The 19,547-nt window shown below is 49.9% G+C and overlaps 2 protein-coding genes across 4 annotated transcripts in view; one reads left to right on the plus strand and one right to left on the minus strand.

Moving 5' to 3' along the window:
• Positions 1–199, minus strand: part of PI4KA (phosphatidylinositol 4-kinase alpha) — a 119,620-nt gene extending 119,421 nt beyond the window's left edge. Inside the window, exon 1 of the mRNA XM_040619547.1 lies at positions 44–199. Within this exon, the coding sequence (XP_040475481.1) occupies positions 44–187 (144 nt within the window). The 5' untranslated portion in view covers positions 188–199. The remainder of the gene's footprint in view (positions 1–43) is intronic.
• A 215-nt stretch (positions 200–414) lies between these two features.
• SNAP29 (synaptosome associated protein 29) overlaps positions 415–19,547 on the plus strand; it is a 32,072-nt gene continuing 12,939 nt past the window's right edge. Inside the window, exons 1-4 of one of the 3 annotated variants that reach the window (XM_040619548.1) lie at positions 415–898; positions 8,059–8,255; positions 14,767–14,852; positions 17,314–17,412. In XM_040619548.1, coding sequence (XP_040475482.1) covers positions 662–898; positions 8,059–8,255; positions 14,767–14,852; positions 17,314–17,412 — 619 coding nt within the window. In that variant the 5' untranslated portion in view covers positions 415–661. The remainder of the gene's footprint in view (positions 899–8,058; positions 8,256–14,766; positions 14,853–17,313; positions 17,413–19,547) is intronic. The other 2 variants (XM_040619549.1, XM_008697555.2) reach the window with 2 other exon arrangements.

A 19,547-nucleotide genomic window follows, 5' to 3' on the forward strand; every position in this document is an offset into this window, starting at 1 on the left:
CCCCCCCCCCCCGTCAGCCCGCGGCCGGAGCGGCCAAGGCTACCTTCTCCAAAGATGCCGGTCTCTGCACGGCCAGGGAGCGGGCCAATGACAGGACCGTGTTGAAATAGAAGCCCCGCGAGGCGCTGGAGCCGGAGCCGGAGCCGCCGCCGCCGCCCCCTCCCCGGGCCGCGGCCGCCGCCATCATCGCGCGCGCGGCGGCGGTGCCCGCGGGCTTCCCGCACCCGGCCTGCGAGCGCCAGAGCTCACGGCGCAGGCGCGGCGGCATCCGGCTTCCCCGCCACGTGACCTCTGTTGTGGACACTGGGTGGGGCGTGGCCGCGGGGCGATTCCACCGCTGGAGGGGAGAAAGAAGCCGAGCGGTAGGCCGCGGTCGCGCGAACCGGGCGTGGCGCCCCCCAAGCCGCGGAACAAGTGGTCAGCTCCGGAGGCGGGGCCTCCCGCGCGAGATGGGCGGAAGGAGTTCTCTCCGCGACCGGAGGGTTGGAGGGGCGTAGCGCGGCCCTGGCCTGCGGCCGGCGGAGCTGCTGGGCTGCAGAGCTGTGGGCGCTTCCCGAAGCTTCGGGAAGTCGGCCTGGACCCCTGCGGGCCCGGAAAGGCCGTTCCTCGTCTTGGCTACAGTCCTCCTTCTCCTGCCCATACCTAGACGAGCGCCGGCACCATGTCGGCCTACCCCAAAAGCTACAACCCATTCGACGACGATGCGGAGGATGAGGGTCCCCGGCCGACGCTGTGGAAGGACGACCGCGACCTCCCTGATGGACCCGGCGCGCCCGTGGACAGGCAGCAGTACCTGCGGCAGGAGGTGATGCGCAGGGCCCAGGCCGCGGTCGCCAGCTCCGACAGGTCCCTGTCCCTCGTATACGAGTCCGAGAGGGTCGGCGTCGCCTCTGCCGAGGTGAGTCTAGGGCAGGGCAGGACAGCCCGACCAGTCTGAATTTTCACACGAGGTCAAGAAACGTTAGCTATACAAAGAGGTGTGTGTCTTGAGTACTTGAAAGAGGCAGTTTGCCTCCAGTAATATTCCCTAGTTACTAGCTGAGCTCGGGTTAGGGAAATGGAGTGTCTGTTTCTTTCATATAATTACGTGCTCAGAATCCCAGATCCAGAGATTCAACCATCCCTCTCCGAGTGACCCAGAATGGGGGAGGATTGTGCCTACTGGTGTGTGAAGCGTCAGAGCAAATGGGCCTTGTGTTCGTTCTTCCCTGTCACTGACCACTTCTCCACCTCACCCGTAGACGTGATGAGGTCTGTCTGGGAAGCTGCTTAGAAAGCCATAGCCCAAGTTTGGTCAAGTCTAGGGCCTTACTTTTACCTCCCAGATCCAAATGAAAATGTCCTAGATAGTGTATGGTTTGTGACAGTCCATTTCTCCAATTCACCTTTGTCAGTTTGTCTTTCCACCCATGGGAGATTTCAGGGACCCTAAGTGAAGATTGTTCTTTCTTAGGCACCACATTTTTTTCTCAGCCTACTAATGAAATGGTTTTGTTTGGGCGTTTGTTTTTAAGTTCTTAAAAATGTAATAGTAGATCATTGGTATATCAGCTAACATTAATCTAAAGCATTTGTAGCTTTGAAATTTTGTACTGGAAGCTGAAGTATTGTCTTCCTCCAATGGGTCTCTTTGTAACTCTTTTCTCTGGCAGAGTTCATTCTAACCTGATCACTTACAGTCTTGGGCAGTTTGTAGTATGTTGATTAATTTCTCAAATAGCCATCTGGGTCATATCCCCATTGCCACTTTGATGGTTATTTTATTTCCCCACTTCTACCTGTTACAGTATCCCTCACTGGCTCATTTTCCTGTCTTTGGGTTCCTTAAGGAAGTTTAGCTGTAGTTCTTACGTCTTGTATCTACTGGATTCCTATGTGTGAGTCTAAATGGCAAGTGTTGACTAAGATTTGGGTAGATTGCCTAAGGCCTTAGGGCCCTAGCGGAGGAGTTACTTGAGGGTCCCAGGTCCAAAGAAGCCAAGGAAGAACTATTTGAAGGGACATCTCTGGAAACAGTGAGAACAAATGAAATAGGAAATCAGAATGATATGAAGTAGGATGTCATGGCAGAGGAGAAATGGAATCTGGCTTTTAAGGCTAAGATTTAGACAGGAGTGAGGAGGAGGAGGGAGAGGAGGAAGGGTAGGAAGAATGTTCATAGGGCAGAGAGGAGCGGTGCAAAGACACTGGCCCACCACCAGAGATACTGGGCTCCAGTAGGGAAGTGATACACAGAATATGTTCAAAGAAAGGGCCCAGAGGAGGCAGCTTAGGAGGTTAGGGGAAAGTCTGTCCTTCAGAGGGAAGGAGAGTCAAAAACATATTAGAGGTGAGTGGTTTCACGTGCATTGTGGCGACACCCCTCCCATGCTTCCCCCAAAGGCCCTTTTCTCTATGCAAGGGGGACAGTGAGAACAGAGGCAGAGCGGCACCTCAGGCCTGTGAGGCTTGGACTGGGCCAAGCTGGTGTTGCTCTGAGAGGTATAGTATGATCATGACTGGGCAGGTGACAGGCACTGTCATCATCAGTGTGGTGACACTGGATTTTTCCCGGATTGAGTCAGTTCCCAGTCATCAGAGGCCCTAGGAGGCTGGAATTGTCAGCACCCCCTCCCCACCCTACTCTGTACTCTCCAGACTGCCTTTCAATCAGTTTTTGATTCCAGTCAACATGAGGGTGGGAATGGGGCTGGGGTTAGTGAGCTCTTCCTGCCACTCAGTGTACAGTGTGGCCCCCAGCCGACTCGAGTCACCTGCTAACCTCCCTCCTTAGAGACCCAGCGCTGAGTTGTGCAAAAACATGATAGGTTTTTATAGAGAGTTAGGAATGTACAAATATTAGTTTGGGAAGTTATCATTCAGTCCCAGCTTGGCAGAAGTAGGAAAATTACTTAGGTCATCCTTAGTGAAGGAGAGCCGTCCTCCTCCTGTGAAACTTGACCAGGTTTATTTCTCACAAAGAGTCTAGCCACAGGTCATGACTGCCAAGGGACAGCATTAGAGCAGAGCAATTCGTACTTAACTGGCCTGGTAAGCACAGTCCAGGACCATGGAGAGACTTGTGGGCCACTCAGCTCTTCTGTTTCACAAGTGTGATTTATTTATTCTTTCTTTTACCTAAGATTTAGCTTTTGTGAAGCGATATCTCATCACATAGTTCAAAATTTAAAATGTACAGAAGGGTAGGAAGTTTACTCCCATCCCTCTGCTCCCACAGCAGCCAGTTACCATCAGTTCCTTCAGTGTCCTTGTGGAGATATTCTGTGGGTAGAGTCATAGCTATAGTCCTTTCCTTTTTCTTTTTCTTCTTCTTCTTTTTAATTTTAACTTGAGTGGATGCATTCTGTATATTCTAGTCTGTACATTTTTTAATAGGCTTGGAGCTTACCTTCTAGTAGTATATAATGCACTGATCTTGTTATTATCGTTATGGCTGTGTCATGTTCTAGTGAATAGATGGCTTGTATTTATGTAGCCGGCCCTCTAATGATAGTCATCTGGGTTGTTTGCACCTTTGGGCAAGCCTGTGGAGACATGCCTGCCCAGAGTTCAAGTATTCCTTGTCCCTCTGGCAGCTGAGCATGCTCCTGAGGTCTCGTTTCGGGGGAGTCCAACAATAAATGTTCGGCCGGGGCCCGAATGGCTGGCACAGTAACATCAATGGGACGGGAGTGGTGTTTGGTAGGCCATCACACAACCATGTAGGCATGGCTGACCACCCCGACTGGCAGACCTTAGTGTTTAACCCCTTCAGAGGTCAGGCTTAGGGCTGAAGGCCCCCACCTAAAGCACACTGTTAGCATAAACTATCTGGCCTAGCCTAAGGACTCAGGTAAACAGAGATACTCTTATCAGGGTAGTATAAGGGCTGGGAGCCAGGCAAGGCCTTTCTTTGGAACATGCAGGGTGTGGACAGCCCAGGCCTGCCGAGTTAGTCCTTAATGAGCCCCAGGTCAGCCTGCACACAGGCAGTAAAGAGCGCCAGCATTACCGCCTTTGCCCTTTGTGGTTTTTTCATTTGTGTTTTTGAATCCACTCCATACTACTGCAGTGAGACAGAGCCCCAGTTTGAGCATATTCTGTGCTCCTGTGTCCCCACCAGCACTTACGCTTGTGTGTTCACTGGAAAGGGAGCTACATGAAGATGAATTTCAAGTTTCTGGGTTCAGCTTACTGACTCCAGATTGACCTCCACCTACTTATTATTTGATACCTGAGTTTAATTACGAGTTCAGTACAGGAACCTTAGTACTGACATTTTCCTTCAGAATCTCAGGGCCTGACTTGGTCAGGGAAGACAACCAGGCCCAACTGACCTTATGAGACGTATCAACTATGAATTGGAGTTGGGATCTGGTGGCCACTGCTGCCTCTGCGACGCCTGCTGGGTCCTGCCTGGCATCGTGCCTGCTCCCTCATCTCATGCTCAGGTTCCTCTTCCTCTCTCAGTTCCCCCAGCTGCCCCTCGGCCCAGGGCTGCTGCACACATGGCTCCTCCCTCTGCCCCATTCTCTTACCCCACCCCCACGCTTTGCCTACCTAACTTCTCAGCTTTCAGTTTCCCCTTCAACGCCACCCCATCGGGGAGCCTCCCTGACTCCCCCTTAAGCCAGGCAAGGAGTCCCTGTGAGGGGCTTACCCTGGCAGAGTGGCCATTGTGTATATGTGTAGGATAGCTTTTTTTTCTGCCTCCCCCACTCTGGATTCCCAGCACCAGAGTGTTGTCAGCAAATGAAAGTGAAATGAAACTTGATTCATTGAGCCCTCCACCAAGACTGTAAGCTCTGTCAGGGCAGAGATCTGGGGCTAGTTAGTTCGCCTCTGAATCCCTAGCGCCTGGAACAGTGGCTGGCAGAGTAATATCTGTTGGTGGATATCTTGCAGCACCTCTGTCCTTCTGTGTGTGTTTTCTATCAGCAGGGAGTCCCTGATGTGTTCACATCCTCACAGGGCTCAGGGATGTAATCTCTCTGGCCAGAAGTTGCCCCATGTAGGACAGAGTATACCCTCACAGGGTCTTCAGCTGTCTTTTGCATTCTCTTGCTCTATCAGGAATCCCTGTTTGACAAAGAACCACAAACCAAAGGGGAATTGAGACACCCCCTCTCTTTGTGCTATTCCTCAGCATAGTACCACTGGCCCAACCAGATCTTTTCTCTAACCATTTTCTTTTTTCCTATTTAACTTTAGAAAACTCCTTTTAGAGCTCAAGGTGGCAGAGGGAGGTGGATCACCTGTAATGCTAACATCTGACCTTTGCATGCTGGCCCTTTACACTGAGGGTACTCTCTGGAGCTCCCTCCCCTCATAGCCACCCTTGTCTCACCATGACCTCCATTCTCCCAGGAACCAATGACAATATGCATGGCCTCCCTTTTGGGGGACAGGATGATGCCTGGGGACTGGAGTGTTTGAGGCCTGCCTTTGTAATGGCTGGTGGAGGATCCGCCTAGCTTGTCCTTCCCGTCCTCGCACTCTTGGTATTTGCTCCACCAAGCCCTCCTTCCTCATTAGTTTGAACTAGGTCACAAACACTTGGAGCTGGTCCTTTCCTCTGCCTGCAGGGATGGATTTCAGCAGAAGTTCCTCCTCTGCTGGCCTCCTGACCAGCAGCTCACCTCCAGTGAACATTACCTTCCAGCTGACAGAAACTTCCAGAGACCAGAACAGCACTCACTTCCCTGGCCTGCCAGCCTCACGGATTTCTCTTCACTTCGATCGTAACATCTAAGGCAGACATTTGGTTTCCTTACCAAGTCAGCAGAGTGATGCAGACTTGGAGTTTGAGAGACTGTGTCACTTGTGAACAGAAGAAAATAGGATGCCACTGTGAATTGGGGAAGGTTTTGTCACCTACTTGTTACCGCTGCTATACTCCAAATTGAGGTTGGGAGGCCAAAGCAAGAGGGCAGGTGGCTGGTGAGATGAGCCACCACGAGAGACCTCACTGTCCGGGAGGCCGAGGACCTGCCTCTTAGTGTGACAGAGCCCTGGCCAGCACCCACCCCAGCCAGCCACGTACCTCTCCTGCTTCATATTCTTCATCTTCTGCAACAGGGGAAATAAGCTGGTGGGACTGGACTATTGGCAATATATCAACTCAAAAAACAGGTAAATGCTGGAGAAGATAATTTTAATCCTTATTTAGAGCCTTGCCTTATTTCAGAAAAGACTTACCTCAGAATGGACATGAAGATGACAAACCTGAGGTGTTGGAAGAAGGAGAAACTCTAGATAAATTAGCAGCTCTGGGGTTTTTTTCTTCTAAAACCGAGCTCTCAGAAGTTTTGATACAGTCCAGGCATTTGCAAGAATGACGCGGTCCAGAAAAAATTTTCCTTTTGTTTAAAAGAACCTGATGGTTTCTTCAGACATGTCTCATGAGCTGGTGAAAAACAATTAGACATTTGAAGCTATAAAGCTCAGCAGTTCTAAGTGTATTTCCAACAAGATTTTTTGTTTTCTGCCTATACATTATATTTTAAAATTTCATCTGCTATAAACATTGAGAGCTTAGATTACATGGTGGGTCCCTAAATGTTCTAAAAGCTTTCTACTAATGCTTTTGTAAGTAAAACAGACTCTAATAAACCCATTGTATATATTTTCGTTTTTATCCTTCAGTTGTTGGAGGCGTTTATTCAAAAATTGTTCATGATTCTGTTTTAAGGGACTAAGAGAGAAATCTCTAAAGATATCTGCCACAGGTAATATAACTGCTGAGCCACAGATGCAGGGCTGGAAGATTCAAAAGGTGATGGAGGGCAGGGACTGCCTCACGAAGTAAACAGGAAAAGCTGGAGAGTCTCTGGGCCGGAAAGGTGGATCACAGAGAAGGAACACGGCTGGAATGGCGTGAGGTCGGGGCCGAAGCAAGTTTGACACAAGGAAAGGAAGGTGTTAGTGGAGCTGTGGTGGCGAGTTCACATCCACCATCGGAACCATCAGCTCTTTTTTTTTTTCTTTTTTTTTTTTTTTTAAGATTTTACTGATTTATTTGAGAGAGAGAACATGAACCAGGGGAGGGGCAGAGGGAGAAGCAGACTCCTGCTGAGCAGGGATCCCGACTCAGGGCTTGATCCCAGGACTCTGGGATCCTGACCTGAGCCGAAGGCAGCCACCCAACCAACTGAGCCACCCAGGCGCCCCCAGAACCATCAGCTCTTGAGGAGTATGGTCCAGGCTGTCCCCATGGCCGCAGAGCGTCATTCACTTGTCCTTTTGCAGTCCTACAGTGAGCCACTGCTCTGAGTGAGACACTGGGGACCCAGTGAACAAAGTGGGTCCCTGCCTCGTGGAGCCTGCATGCTCTAAAAACTAAAGTAGATTGAGGGTGTAGAGGGGTGGGTTGAGGGTGGAAGGTGTTCTGCTTTAGAGAGGGTGTTCAGGGAAGACTTCTCTGAGGAAGTGGCCTCTGAGCAGACACCTAAATTAAATGAGGAGCAGAGCCGTACAAGTATCTGGATGGGGATCATTACAAGCAGAAAGAATAGCATATACAAAGGCCTGGGACAGACTCACCTTTGTTACAGGTTTTAAAGGTGAAACTATGGGTGAGTTGGAATCAAATATTAACAGGGCCCAGAAAGGACCCAGCACCTAGCCTGTGAAACAATTTGAAGGCATGACCAGGGCCAGGTGGCTCCAGTGACCCAGTGGAAACCCCATATGTGGAAAGGGGGAGTACAGGAGCCGTAGTCCATGGGGGCAGTGCCAGGTCAAAGCCTGTAAGGTGCCTGGGGGCAGAAAAGGGGAAGGGCTAGAGGATGTGCCGCCAGTCCAGGCCCTGTGAATCTTCACATGGTCCTGTGAGCCAGCCTCGTGTGGGCAGGAGGGAAAAGAACTCAGGAGCAAATACGAAAGCAAGCCAGTAGAGGCAGGACAGGGAAGGGCAAAGGAATGTGCTGTCAGAGGGATGATGTTCCCCTCACAAATGGCAGTGTCTGTCCCCACACGTGCTCTCTCTCTGAGGGCTCATGACAAACCTGCCGTGTGTGGTCCCCTGCAGAGGGGAAAATTACTAAATGGTGTAATGCCATCACCTCTCATTCTCCCCAGGAGCTCGATCGTCAGCGAGGCGTCTTAGAACGTACAGAGAAGATGGTGGACAAGATGGATCAAGATTTGAAGACCAGCCAGAAGCACATCAACAGCATAAAGAGCATGTTTGGGGGCTTCGTCAATTACTTCAGATCCAAACCCGCAGAGACGCCACCTGAGCAGAACGGCACCCTCACGTCCCAGGCCAATAGCAGGTGAGTGGATCTTCAGCCGTCCAGATACGAAGTAGCTGAAAGTGGGGTTTAGTGCAAATGGTCAGGACTTTAAAGCCACTTCTAGTGCCTTAGGGACCCAAGATCTTGTAAGTTATTCATTAGAAGGGATTCGTCCTCACGCATTTTGAAACAAGAAACATCTCTCCAGCGCTCCTGATGATGTTCATTTGATTGACAGCCAGTCTGCATAAATTGGGTCTCCAGTAAATTAAATTACTGCTCCAGCAACTGTAATTTTTTTTTAAAGATTTTATTTATTTATTCGACAGAGATAGAGACAGCCAGCGAGAGAGGGAACACAAGCAGGGGGAGTGGGAGAGGAAGAAGCAGGCTCATAGCAGAGGAGCCTGATGTGGGGCTCGATCCCATAACGCTGGGATCACGCCCTGAGCCGAAGGCAGACGCTTAACCGCTGTGGCACCCAGGCGCCCCCAGTAACTGTAATTTGAAAGAATAGTCACTTCAGAAAGCTTAATCAGTATAAATGTGCCTTGCTTCACAGAATTTTAAAAATTCTTTAAAAAGTAAAGACACCAGGGCACCTGGGTGGCTCAGTAGGTTAAGCATCTGCCTTCAGCTCAGGTCATAATCCCAGGGTCCTGGGATCAAGCCCCGCATTGGGCTCCTTGCTCAGCGGAGAGCCTGCTGCTCCCTCTCCCTCTGCCACTGCCTGTGCTTGTGCTCTCTCTCTCTCTCAAATAAATAAAAATCTTAAAAAAAAAAAAAAGTCTTTATATCCAACATTTCCATATCTAATCCAGTCTGGCCGTTAACTTTGATTTTAAAATTAGCGATTATTTTTCTCAAGTTTGGTTAGATAATAAAATCATATATGTAATTTGAGCAGGTATTTAAATACCATGTGTACAAAGAGTCAAGTTTCTGCTAAAATAGATTACTATTCATATTTTAGACCATTGTGTTTATTTTTTATTGTAAAAACATAGCCATATATAGAACCTCTATACCTTACTTACCATAGCACAAAAACTCAAAACTTTGTTTCCCCTGCCTTACTCGGTGTTTTCATAGCTGCAGTCACAGTGTTGATTTGGTTTTAACCCAGAGAAATGTCTGACACAATGTTATGACACAGGTCTCTCTGTTTATCTTTTTTTTTTGACAGAGATAGAGACAGCCAGCGAGAGAGGGAACACAAGCAGGGAGAGTGGGAGAGGAAGAAGCAGGCTCATAGCGGAGGAGCCTGATGTGGGGCTCGATCCCATAACGCCGGGATCACGCCCTGAGCCGAAGGCAGCCGCTTAACCGCTGTGCCACCCAGGCGCCCCTCTCTGTTTATCTTTTAAATTTGGAATACAGAACGATTTTTAAGAGGAATTTTTTTTTTTTTTTAAAGATTTTATTTATTTGACAGAGAGAGACAGCCAGAGAGAGAGGGAACACAAGCAGGGGGAGTGGGAGAGGAAGAAGCAGGCTCATAGTGGAGGAGCCTGATGTGGGGCTCGATCCCATAACGCCGGGATCACGCCCTGAGCCGAAGGCAGACGCCCAACCGCTGTGCCACCCAGGCGCCCCAAGAGGAATTTTTTTAAGTGCATAACTGATGTACAGTAAAGTGCACACATCTTAAGTGTGTGTTGACACTTCCACTACACGGGTAACTGCTTACCTGTGTATACACCTGTGTGGCCACCACCGATTAGGACATAGGGTGTAAGAGGGAAGAAACTGGGAAACTATTTCCAAGTCACAGTGGCTCTGGGGAGAAAGAAGTGTAGGTGAAGGAACTGCGGGTGTAGCAGAAAGACAAGACGAATTACTGGGATTTACGGAAAGGAAAGCGCGGAAGGGGAACAAGGTGTTGGTTGGCCCGGGGGCTATTCCCTGTGCATACACTAGCCAAGGTCAGGAGGGTTGGTTTGTTTTGTGGCTTAGTCATAATCACCATCCAGCCCTGATTTTCCAGCTTGACCCTGATATCAAATACCTGTCACTTTCCCCCCAACTGGGGCAGGTTCTGGGGTTGTTTATTTGGTTGGTTTTTTGGGATTTTATGTTTTTTGTTGTTTGGTTTGGTTTGGTTTTGCAGTTTACAAATCAGAAGGATGTTTTGTATCCTCCTTTTTGGGTTTATGTGTTATCAAAGAAAGTTTAGATGTCAATTTGCTTTGGATTAAGACATCTACATTACATGAGCTCAGCAGCAGAGCCAGCCCTTGGAGAAGTGGGAAGCTGACAAGTTTGTGATTGGCACTTTTCTGTGTCCCACATGCCACTTCCCAAGGGCTTCTTGGGGCTCGTGCCCCCCCCCCAACCCTGATCATGCTATAAAAGCCTTTCAAGTCCTGGGGCTCCCAGGGCAACTTACTTTTTGGGGGGAACATTTTGAAAACTCAAGGCCTTCCTGACAGAGGTTTCCCAGGAGTGAAGCAGCCAGACTGACTTCAGCGAGGTGGGCCTCTTGGTGCCTGATGTCATGTGCCCCACCTAGCCTTCTGCCCGTAGATCAGCCCCAGTCAGCTGGAGTGTTCTTGCCATCACTTCGTAAATGCAGGAAAGGAAAACTTGTAAATGAAGCAACACGCTCTAGTTCAGCTGCTCCCCAAAGGTGCACTGAAGGGATCCGTGCGGCCTTGTAGGAGAGGCTCCTCCAGTGGCCTTGCATGGGTTCCTTCCTTCGTGGGGCCCGAGCACCCGTGTTCTACAGGCTCATTCCTGTCCCGGAAGACAAAACTACAGGAGAGAGCTCAGTGTGTTGGAAGGTACACGGGAGGCAGATGGTCAGCAGTGATGCAGTGGAGGCCCTGGGGGGGGGGGGTTGGCCGTGGCAACTGAGGTGCCAACCTTTTACATGGAGTCAGGGTTACATGGGAGCCTGCCAGTTAAAGGAGGGGAAAGTGGCAGGCACGTGGCAGTCAAAGCACAGGATGAGCTGGGACGAGTGATGGCATTGGCTTCTGTTTCTAGAGTGGGAGCCCAGCAGGCTCTTGACACTGAGGTGTGGCCTGCAAAGCTATCTGTGAGCTCCCAAATCCCTACCCTTGCAAAAATCACTGTAATGTGTAATTGCTTCTATAAAGTGAGTAAATCTTTATAATCCTGTCAAAACCCCTACTCCATAAATACAGGGATATTTGATGTAAAAGCTTTTATTTTTTTTATTTTTATTTTATTTTTTATTATTATTATTTTTTAAAGATTTTATTTATTCATTTGACAGAGAGAGACAGCCAGCGAGAGAGGGAACACAGGCAGGGGGAGTGGGAGAGGAAGAAGCAGGCTCCCAGCAGAGGAGCCCGATGTGGGGCTCGATCCCAGGACTCCAGGATCACCCCTGAGCCGAAGGCAGACACTCAATGACTGAGCCACCCAGGCGCCCCTATTTTATTTTATTTTAAGATTTTATTTATTCATTTGACAGAGAGACAGCCAGTGAGAGAGGGAGCACAAGAAGGGGGAGTGGGAGAGGAAGAGGCAGGCTCCCAGCGGAGCGGGAAGCCCGATGCGGGGCTCCATCCCAGAACGCTAGGATCATGCCCTGAGCCAAAGGCAGACGCTTAACGACTGCGCCCAGGCGCCCTGATGTAAAAGCTTTTAAAATCAGTTCCTCCTAATCAAACTTCTGTCAGGTCCTATGTATCCTGTTTATATCCTTGTTACACAAACCCTTCGGCCTTCTCTGAAGTTTTGTTTCTTGGCAAAGCATTTTGGGTCTTGCTGACAAAGCTTCATAAGCTGCTGCTTCCCATTTCCATTTAAAGCTCATGGAGAGGGGCACCTGGGTGGCTCAGTTGGTTAAGCGTCTGCCTTTGGCTCAGGTCGTGATTCCTGGGATCGAGTCCCGCATTGGGCTCCCTGCTCTGCGGGGAGCCTGTTTCTCCCTCTGCCTTTGCCTATCTCACTGTCTCTCTCTCATGAATAAATAAATTAAATCTTTAAAAAAATAAAAATAAAATAAATAAAACTCATGAAGAGGTCCCTTCAGAGCATAGATTTAACCACTCCCTAAATTTGAAACTCTCTGACTTAATCAAGACTTGGTTGCTGACCAAGAGCCACCACTCTTCTTATAGTTCTCTTCCTTAACCATTTCTGTCACTCACCTTAGAAATGGCTTTTCTGCCATTTTTCACAAAGAAGCCAAGTTTTTGTCATTTAAGTGTTACTATATACATGTGAGCACAAAGGAAAAAAGTCAGCTTTGGGGTGTGTAGGCTGGGAAATGGGCTCAGCTGCAAGCATCTGCTGCTTACACTGGCCTGGCAACACATGGGGCTCACAAGTGTGCTCAGAGAAACCAGCTGTGTGTTCTAGACCTCTAGTGACTCTTCTTTTTCTTTTTCTTTTTAAGATTTTATTTCTTTATTTTAGAGAGAGAAAGAGGATATCAAGCAGACTCCATGCTGAGCCTGGAGCCTGATGCGGGGCTCAATCCCAGGACCCTGGGATCATGACCTGAGCTGAAACTAGGAGTCAGATGCTTAACCAACTGAACCACCCAGGCACCCCTCCATGAGGGGTAATGAAATCCTCAGATTTCAGGAGGCTCTGCTCTGTCCTCCACATTGCTGCAGCACAGGGGGCCAAAATGCCTTTAACCTGATGGGGTCCAGGCTTGTGCCAATGGGGAGCCATTAAAGACTTTAACCCGGGGCGCCTGGGTGGCTCACTTGGTTGAGTGTCTGCCTTCAGCTCAGGTCATGATCCTGGGGTCCTGGGATCAGGCCCACTTTGGCCTCCCTGCTCAGTAGGGGTTTCTCCCTCTACCTCCCCCCACCCCTGCTTGTGCTCTCTCTCTTGCTCTCTCCCTTTCTCTCAAATAAATAATAAATAAAATTCTTTAAAAAAAAAAAAAAAAAAAAGGACTTTAACCAGAGTGGGGTGCCTGGTGGCTCAATCGGTTCAACATCTGACTCTTGGTTTCATCTCAGGTCATGAGCTCGTGGGATATGGATTGGAGCCCCATATCAGGCTCTGAAGATTCTCTCCCTCTGCCCCTCCCCCCACTTGCACTCTTGCATGTGCACATTGTCTTTCTCTCTGTCTTTCTCTAAAATAAAAAAATAAATCTTTTTTTTCTTTTTTAAATTGTTATTGCTTATCTTTTTTTTTTCTTTTTCTTTTTTTTTTTTTTTTACTTGAGAAGAGAGAGAGAGGCAGAGGGAGAAGCAGGCTCCCCAATGAGCAGGGAGCCCAACACGGGGCTTGATCCCAGGACCCCGGGGTCATGACCTGAGCCGAAGGCAGACGCCCAACCAACTGAGCCACCCAGGCGCCCCATAAATAAATCTTTCAAGAAATAAAAAAAATAGATAAGGACTTTAATCAGAGAGGTTCCTGCAGGGTATGTTAGAAAGATGCCCGGCATCTTTGGGGAAGGATTGGAAGGGCAGGGGCTCATCCATGTTAGGATAAAGAGGCAAGGGGCGCCTGGGCGGCACAGCGGTTAAGCGTCTGCCTTCGGCTCAGGGCGTGATCCTGGCGATCTGGGATCGAGCCCCACATCGGGCTCCTCCGCTATGAGCCTGCTTCTTCCTCTCCCACTCCCCCTGCTTGTGTTCCCTCTCTCGCTGGCTGTCTCTATCTCTGTCGAATAAATAAATAAAATCTTTAAAAAAAAAAAAAAAAGGATAAGGAGGCAAGGTAGAAAGAGGGGCCGGATTCTGGGGATGTGTGGGGGCATAGAGAGGACGTTTGCATGGCGTGCTGGGAGTGGAGCTGTGCAGAGAGGGGGCATACCTGGAGAATGATTGGTTTCCAGCTTGGCCAATGAAGTGGCCAGGGCTCTGGGCAGCAGGGTAGAGAAGAGCAGACTGTGAGGGAGGCCCAGCTTCCGGGGAGGGGGAGCCTCTGCCATGCCCGCAGGAGCGTGTGGAGTGTCAGGCACAATCTGAGGATCTCCTGAGTTACCTAGAGAAGTCCCTGTCTATAGCAGGAGTGGGCAGACTAAGCTTTGTGGGCCAGGAAGCAAAATCAAAGATACTTGATAGGGACTTACGTAACAAGAAAAAAAACAAATTTTTAATGATGACATTAAAAAAGTGAAAAGAGGAACAATTGAGTTCACTTTTTGTAACATAGGTCTCCTAATAAGAAGAAAGAAATGATTAATGGAGGTTCAAAGTTAGTGTCCCTATCATCCAGTCAGTTGCCACTGGTCACCTGTAAAGGCAGTTCTCTGCTTGGGGCTGTAAAAATGAGGTGGTGGGCTGGATTTGGCCCTTGGGCCACGGTTTGCTGACCAGTCTGAAGTCCCCATTTGGTCTTTTCATGTGCTTCTCTTCCCCCAGTCCTGGGATTCTCGTGTTCCTGAAGGAGGAACCTAACCAGAGGCTGTTCTTCTAAAGCAGGTGTCTCAGACGTTCGCTGTGCTGCGGGCAGGCCTCCCAGGAGCTGTGGATGGGTCTCGCTGCTTTGGTCAGAGGAGGCGTTTGCTTTTCGCACACAGGCATTGCTTGAAAAGACTGACTGCATCGTCATCGGTATTTTCTCTTCCTAAATGTTGTCTTTTCTTGACTTCTATCCAAAGATTGAAAGAAGCCATAAGTACCAGCAAAGCGCAGGAGGCACAGTACCAGGCCAGCCACCCGAACCTCAGGAAGCTGAATGACTCAGGTCAGTTGGGGACCTGTGCTCGGCCACACTTGGATTCCGGCGTTGGCTCTGGGGCAGACGGGGTGTCAGGGACCCAGTGCCACTCCCAGGGACTTGGAAGTGTGTGTGTCATGGCATGGCTCTTCCCTCACCCCGTGGAGGATGGAATAAGGAAGTGGGGGGCCTGTGTCCCATTGAAAATGAGCCTGCCCACCATGACTCCTGCCACCGTGTAGCTCTGAACTCTTCCAGCAGTGAGAAGACAACTGCAGGAAAGGGGTAAGGGGTAGAGCCTCCCCAAAATAACCTGTCATCCCCCAGACCCAGTGAATGTATTGGGTTCTGTGGCAAAAGGGGAAGTACAGTTGTTAACCCGCAGACCCTGAGATGGGAAATTCTCCGGAGTTAACCGGCTGGGCCCAGTGTCATCACAAAGGCCCCTTTATAAGTGGAAAGGGAGGCAGAGGGGAGTTGGTCAAACACCGGAGGGTGCCGCTGCTGGCTTGGGAACTGCAGGCAGGGACCACCTGCTGAGGAACGCAGGCAACCTGTCAAGCGGGAAAAGGCTAGGAATCAGATTCTCCCCAAAAGCCTCCAGCACAGCCCTGTTGACGCCTCAACTGTAGCCCGGTGCAACCATCCTGGATTCCTGAGCCCCGAAACAGAAGGATAAGTCTTGGTATAATTGCTGCACAGCAGTGGGAGACCCGTGTAGCCCCAAAGCCTGAGGGGGTGGAGAAGCAGCAGCGTGAACAAGGTGTGCAGGGTCCATTGTGTGTGGTGTCCTGTCATCCTCTTATTACCAAGCGATAGGCCCAGAAACACCCCTTATCTGGAAAGGAATTTCGGCCTCCTGGGAGTCCCTGCAGACCCCTGGAAGGCCAGGCACGTTGGATGGTGCCAGGAACCGAATGCTTCCTGTGCTCCCTTCAAGGAAAGCCAGCTGTGCCCTGGACGCTCCGGAACCTGCCACTCTCATGGTTGACCCAGCTAAGGAGAGGCTGCCGGAGGAAGAGCCAGGGGTCAGGAAAGATGGAGATCACCTCAGTTCAGTCTGGAAAGACGAAGGCCGTGGGAGGAAATGAGAGAAAACTAAAATACATGAGGCCCACAGAAAGCCAAGCCCAGCGTAGCCTCAGGAAGTAGAGTAGGAGGCCTGCACCCAAAAGACATAATTTTAAAGCACTAAAGGAAGTTGTAATCTTCACAGTGTGTAGTAACTGAAGAGCCTTTTAAAAAAAAAAAATCGACACTGTGTGTGTGAAATGGCTTCAGTAGGTTGTGCCGGAGGAAATACACCAAATCTGGAAAGAGAAGTTCCCCCAGAAGACAGAAACCGGGATGATAGGGCTTTTCTGTGTGCATTTAGAAACTGCAGTTCAAGGAAGATTTGGGGCGAGTGTGCATTATTTAGCATTTATTGTTTCCTTGTTTGTATCTGAAGCAGAAAGACAGCATAGAAATACATTTCTAGAAGAAGAGAAAGTCATCCACGATTCTGTTTCCATAACAGCAATTTTGATTTTGATTTTTTATTTTTTTATAATCAATAAAAATTCATTTATTAGCTTCTGTCACTTGAAACCTTTTTAGGGAAGAGTTAGGTTCTTTCACTTTGAAAGAACTAGAGTGTACATTTAGAAAAATGACTGAATACGATGTAGGCACTTCTGTTTTAACGTCAGCGATCATTTAATTAGTTTTTTGCTGTCTATAAAAAGACAATTATCATCTGATCTCACCGATATGTGGAATTTAAGAAACAAGGCAGAGGATCACAGGGGAAGAGAGGAAAAAATGAAACAAGACAAAACCAGAGAGGAAGACAAACCATAAGAGACTCTTAATCTCAGGAAATAAACTGAGGATTGCTGGAGGGTAGAGAGGGGTGGAGGGATGGGGTCACTGGGTGAGGGACCTTGGGGAAGGCATGTGTTGTAATGAGCACTGGGTATTACATAAGACTGATGAATCACAGACCTGTACCCCTGAAACAAAATAATACGTTACATGTTAATTAATTGAATTTAAATTTTTAAAATATGTAGTATGGAAAAACAAACAGAAACCTCAGATCCTCCTTGTTTGTTTGTTTTTTTTGAAACACGAATAGCTATTTTGTTTTTTAAACCTTGCCTTGTAGACCTTGTCCACGACCCCGTGTGGGGTGCCTCATTGTAGTTCCGCTCCCATATCATTTCTCATATGAGTCTCTATGAGTCTCTTNCCCTAGCGCGTGGCCAGGGTCTGACTGGGTGACCCTCGGGTTGAGGGTCTTTGATCCCCTCTCCCTCCCCGCCAAGCCTGCCCAGTGCTCCTCCCTCCTGCACATCAGCCGTCCCTGCACTCGTCTCTTTGGATGGCCTCCCAGTTCACCGCCTCATTCCTTCCCCCCCATTTTCCGGATTAAGATAAATTTTGTGAAGCAGCATTTCGAGAGACATCAGCCAACCATTCTCCCGGTGTTTTTTTCCAAACTCAGACCCCATCGCTGGAGGGGCCGGTCCTGCCGTGAGTACCGAGGCTTACCCCAAGAACCCACACCTTCGAGCCTGTCACCAGAAGATCGACAGTAATCTAGGTAAGACTGAAGCTACGCCAGTCTCTGCAGGTCACCTACCCAGGACGCTTGTGTTCCTCACAGCCCACACTGGGCCCAACCAGTACCCCAGTAGCCAGCAGTTTCTCGGGACCAAACCGTGGTGTCTGCCTCTCCCTCCCCACATGTCAAATCCAGCATGGTCATGGCTGTCTCACCCTTCTCTCTCTGGAGTCTGTCCACTTCTGTCCATCCCCACCTCTGATCTGGGCTGTGACAGAGCAGGGACCAGGAGTCCCTGAGAGTCCGCACGGTGCGGCATTGAGAGCCCCGTCATCATCTCTCTGTGAATGGGGCACAGGAACAGAACCTGCCTCTGAGGATGGGGGAGAGGGTTAGATGAGCAACCCCCCATACATCCCATAGGGAACCACCTGACCTGGTAAGAGCTGGCCACTCACGTGCCCACTGCAGCGGACACGGGCCGCATAGCTGGGTTCCTTGTATTCCAGGTCCCTTGCTCAGCCTCTGGCCCCGCCTGCCCATCCACCCCTCCTGCCCTTGTCATTTGTGGCTCCGAGTACTTTCCCGCCCCTGCCCACCTCTGCCCGGAGTGTCCTTCCTCCCCGCTGTTTGAAGGCTGGCTCCTTCTCCTGCTGCAGGCCAGGCTTGAAGGCGCTGCGCCCTGTTGGAGTCACGTACCTGCTGGCTTATCTGGTGTCTTCTGACCACACTGTAAATTCCAGGGAACACAGGACTATTTCAGTTTTGTCACCACTGTACCCCGGCCTAGCAGGCAAGCACTCTGTGATTCGTTCTTGAACAGAGGGAGAGAAGCTAGTTACTTGAAGTTCAAGTGGGGGAATGTGTGGGCAGCAGGAGCAGGCGCGTGAGCGGCTCCACGAGTTCGTTCTAGGTGGCGTCTCAATGTGCTGCCTCCTCTGACCTTCACCCCGAGAACAGGAGCCTCCCCCATGGTTACCTGGGTCGCCGTCAGTCCCCCAGCCCTGTTGGGAGATGGCAAAGTGGGTGAGACCCAAAGTAAAATCTCCGCCTGCTCTAAAGGTATCTAGTTGGAGCCCAAACCGAGGCCCGTGGTGACGCTCACTGAGCGTCGGTGCGCAGTCTTCCCCCTCCTCTCCCCCTGCAGGAGGGACCCTGGGGGCCCCTTCCCTGGCTCGCCCAGAGCAGTGGCCATTCCAGCAGCCCGGAGCGGATACATGACGGCCCGTCGGGCAGATCCATACTCTTTCTTTTTAACAACATTTAGCCTTTGTGCCTGAGTATTTAGATTCATCGTAGGAAATGATGAAGTTAGGTAAATGCCACGAGGAAAGAAACGCCTGGAATCCTACTGTCCAGCAGTAGCCACTGATGTGGTGTCATTCCTTCTGTTTTTCACGTACATCTGTACACACGTGGATGCGCCGTGTCAGATGTACAGTGTCATTCGGTATGTGTCCTGCCTTTGTATTGATATTTCGAACACTTCCCCAAACTTCTTTTCTCTCCAGATTTCTTTGAAAAGCACCACTTAGCAGTCCCACCCCCTGCTCTTGGACACTTAGGTTATTCCCATTGTTCGCTCCTGCACATAATCCCTTGGTCCTTCCTGTGAGCAAATCTTTGGCCGCATTTTGTAGCTAGATTACTAGAAATGGAATTAAGGAAAAGAATTCTCCTTCTGAGCATTAAGAGAGATCTCCGTAGAAATAAGACGTCAATTGGAGAGAATAGATATAAGCAAGAACAAATGAAAACCGTAATCTGCCCACCCCGCAGCTCACCACTGCGGCCCTCCGTGTGAATGTCGGCACTAGGCCTGCATGGCCAGTGCCTCCCGGCAGCAGGGGAGAGGGCCCGTCTCCACACTCTGCCACCCAGGCAGGCTTCCACCCCAAGCCCCGCCTGCCCTTTGCCTTCAGAGCCCAGGGAAGCTCCAGGCAGCCACCCCTTTAGTGGGTCCTCTGGACTCTGCCGTCCAGAGCCAAAGGCCTCAGGCAGAAGATACATCTGCGGAGATGTAACCACTCCAGAGACACACGAAGGGACTTGAAAGCGTCCCCACTGAAGGTTTCCCTACCCAAATGTTGTCACTGGTGCCAGCTGGAGAGAGAGGGAGTGGGGAGACCTATGGAGGGGTCTGGAGTTCGGAGTGAGGTGGGGAGAAAGGGTAA

Source organism: Ursus maritimus, unplaced genomic scaffold (genome assembly GCF_017311325.1).
Source record: "Ursus maritimus isolate PB19 unplaced genomic scaffold, ASM1731132v1 scaffold_33, whole genome shotgun sequence".
Classification (NCBI taxonomy): Eukaryota; Metazoa; Chordata; class Mammalia; order Carnivora; family Ursidae; genus Ursus; species Ursus maritimus.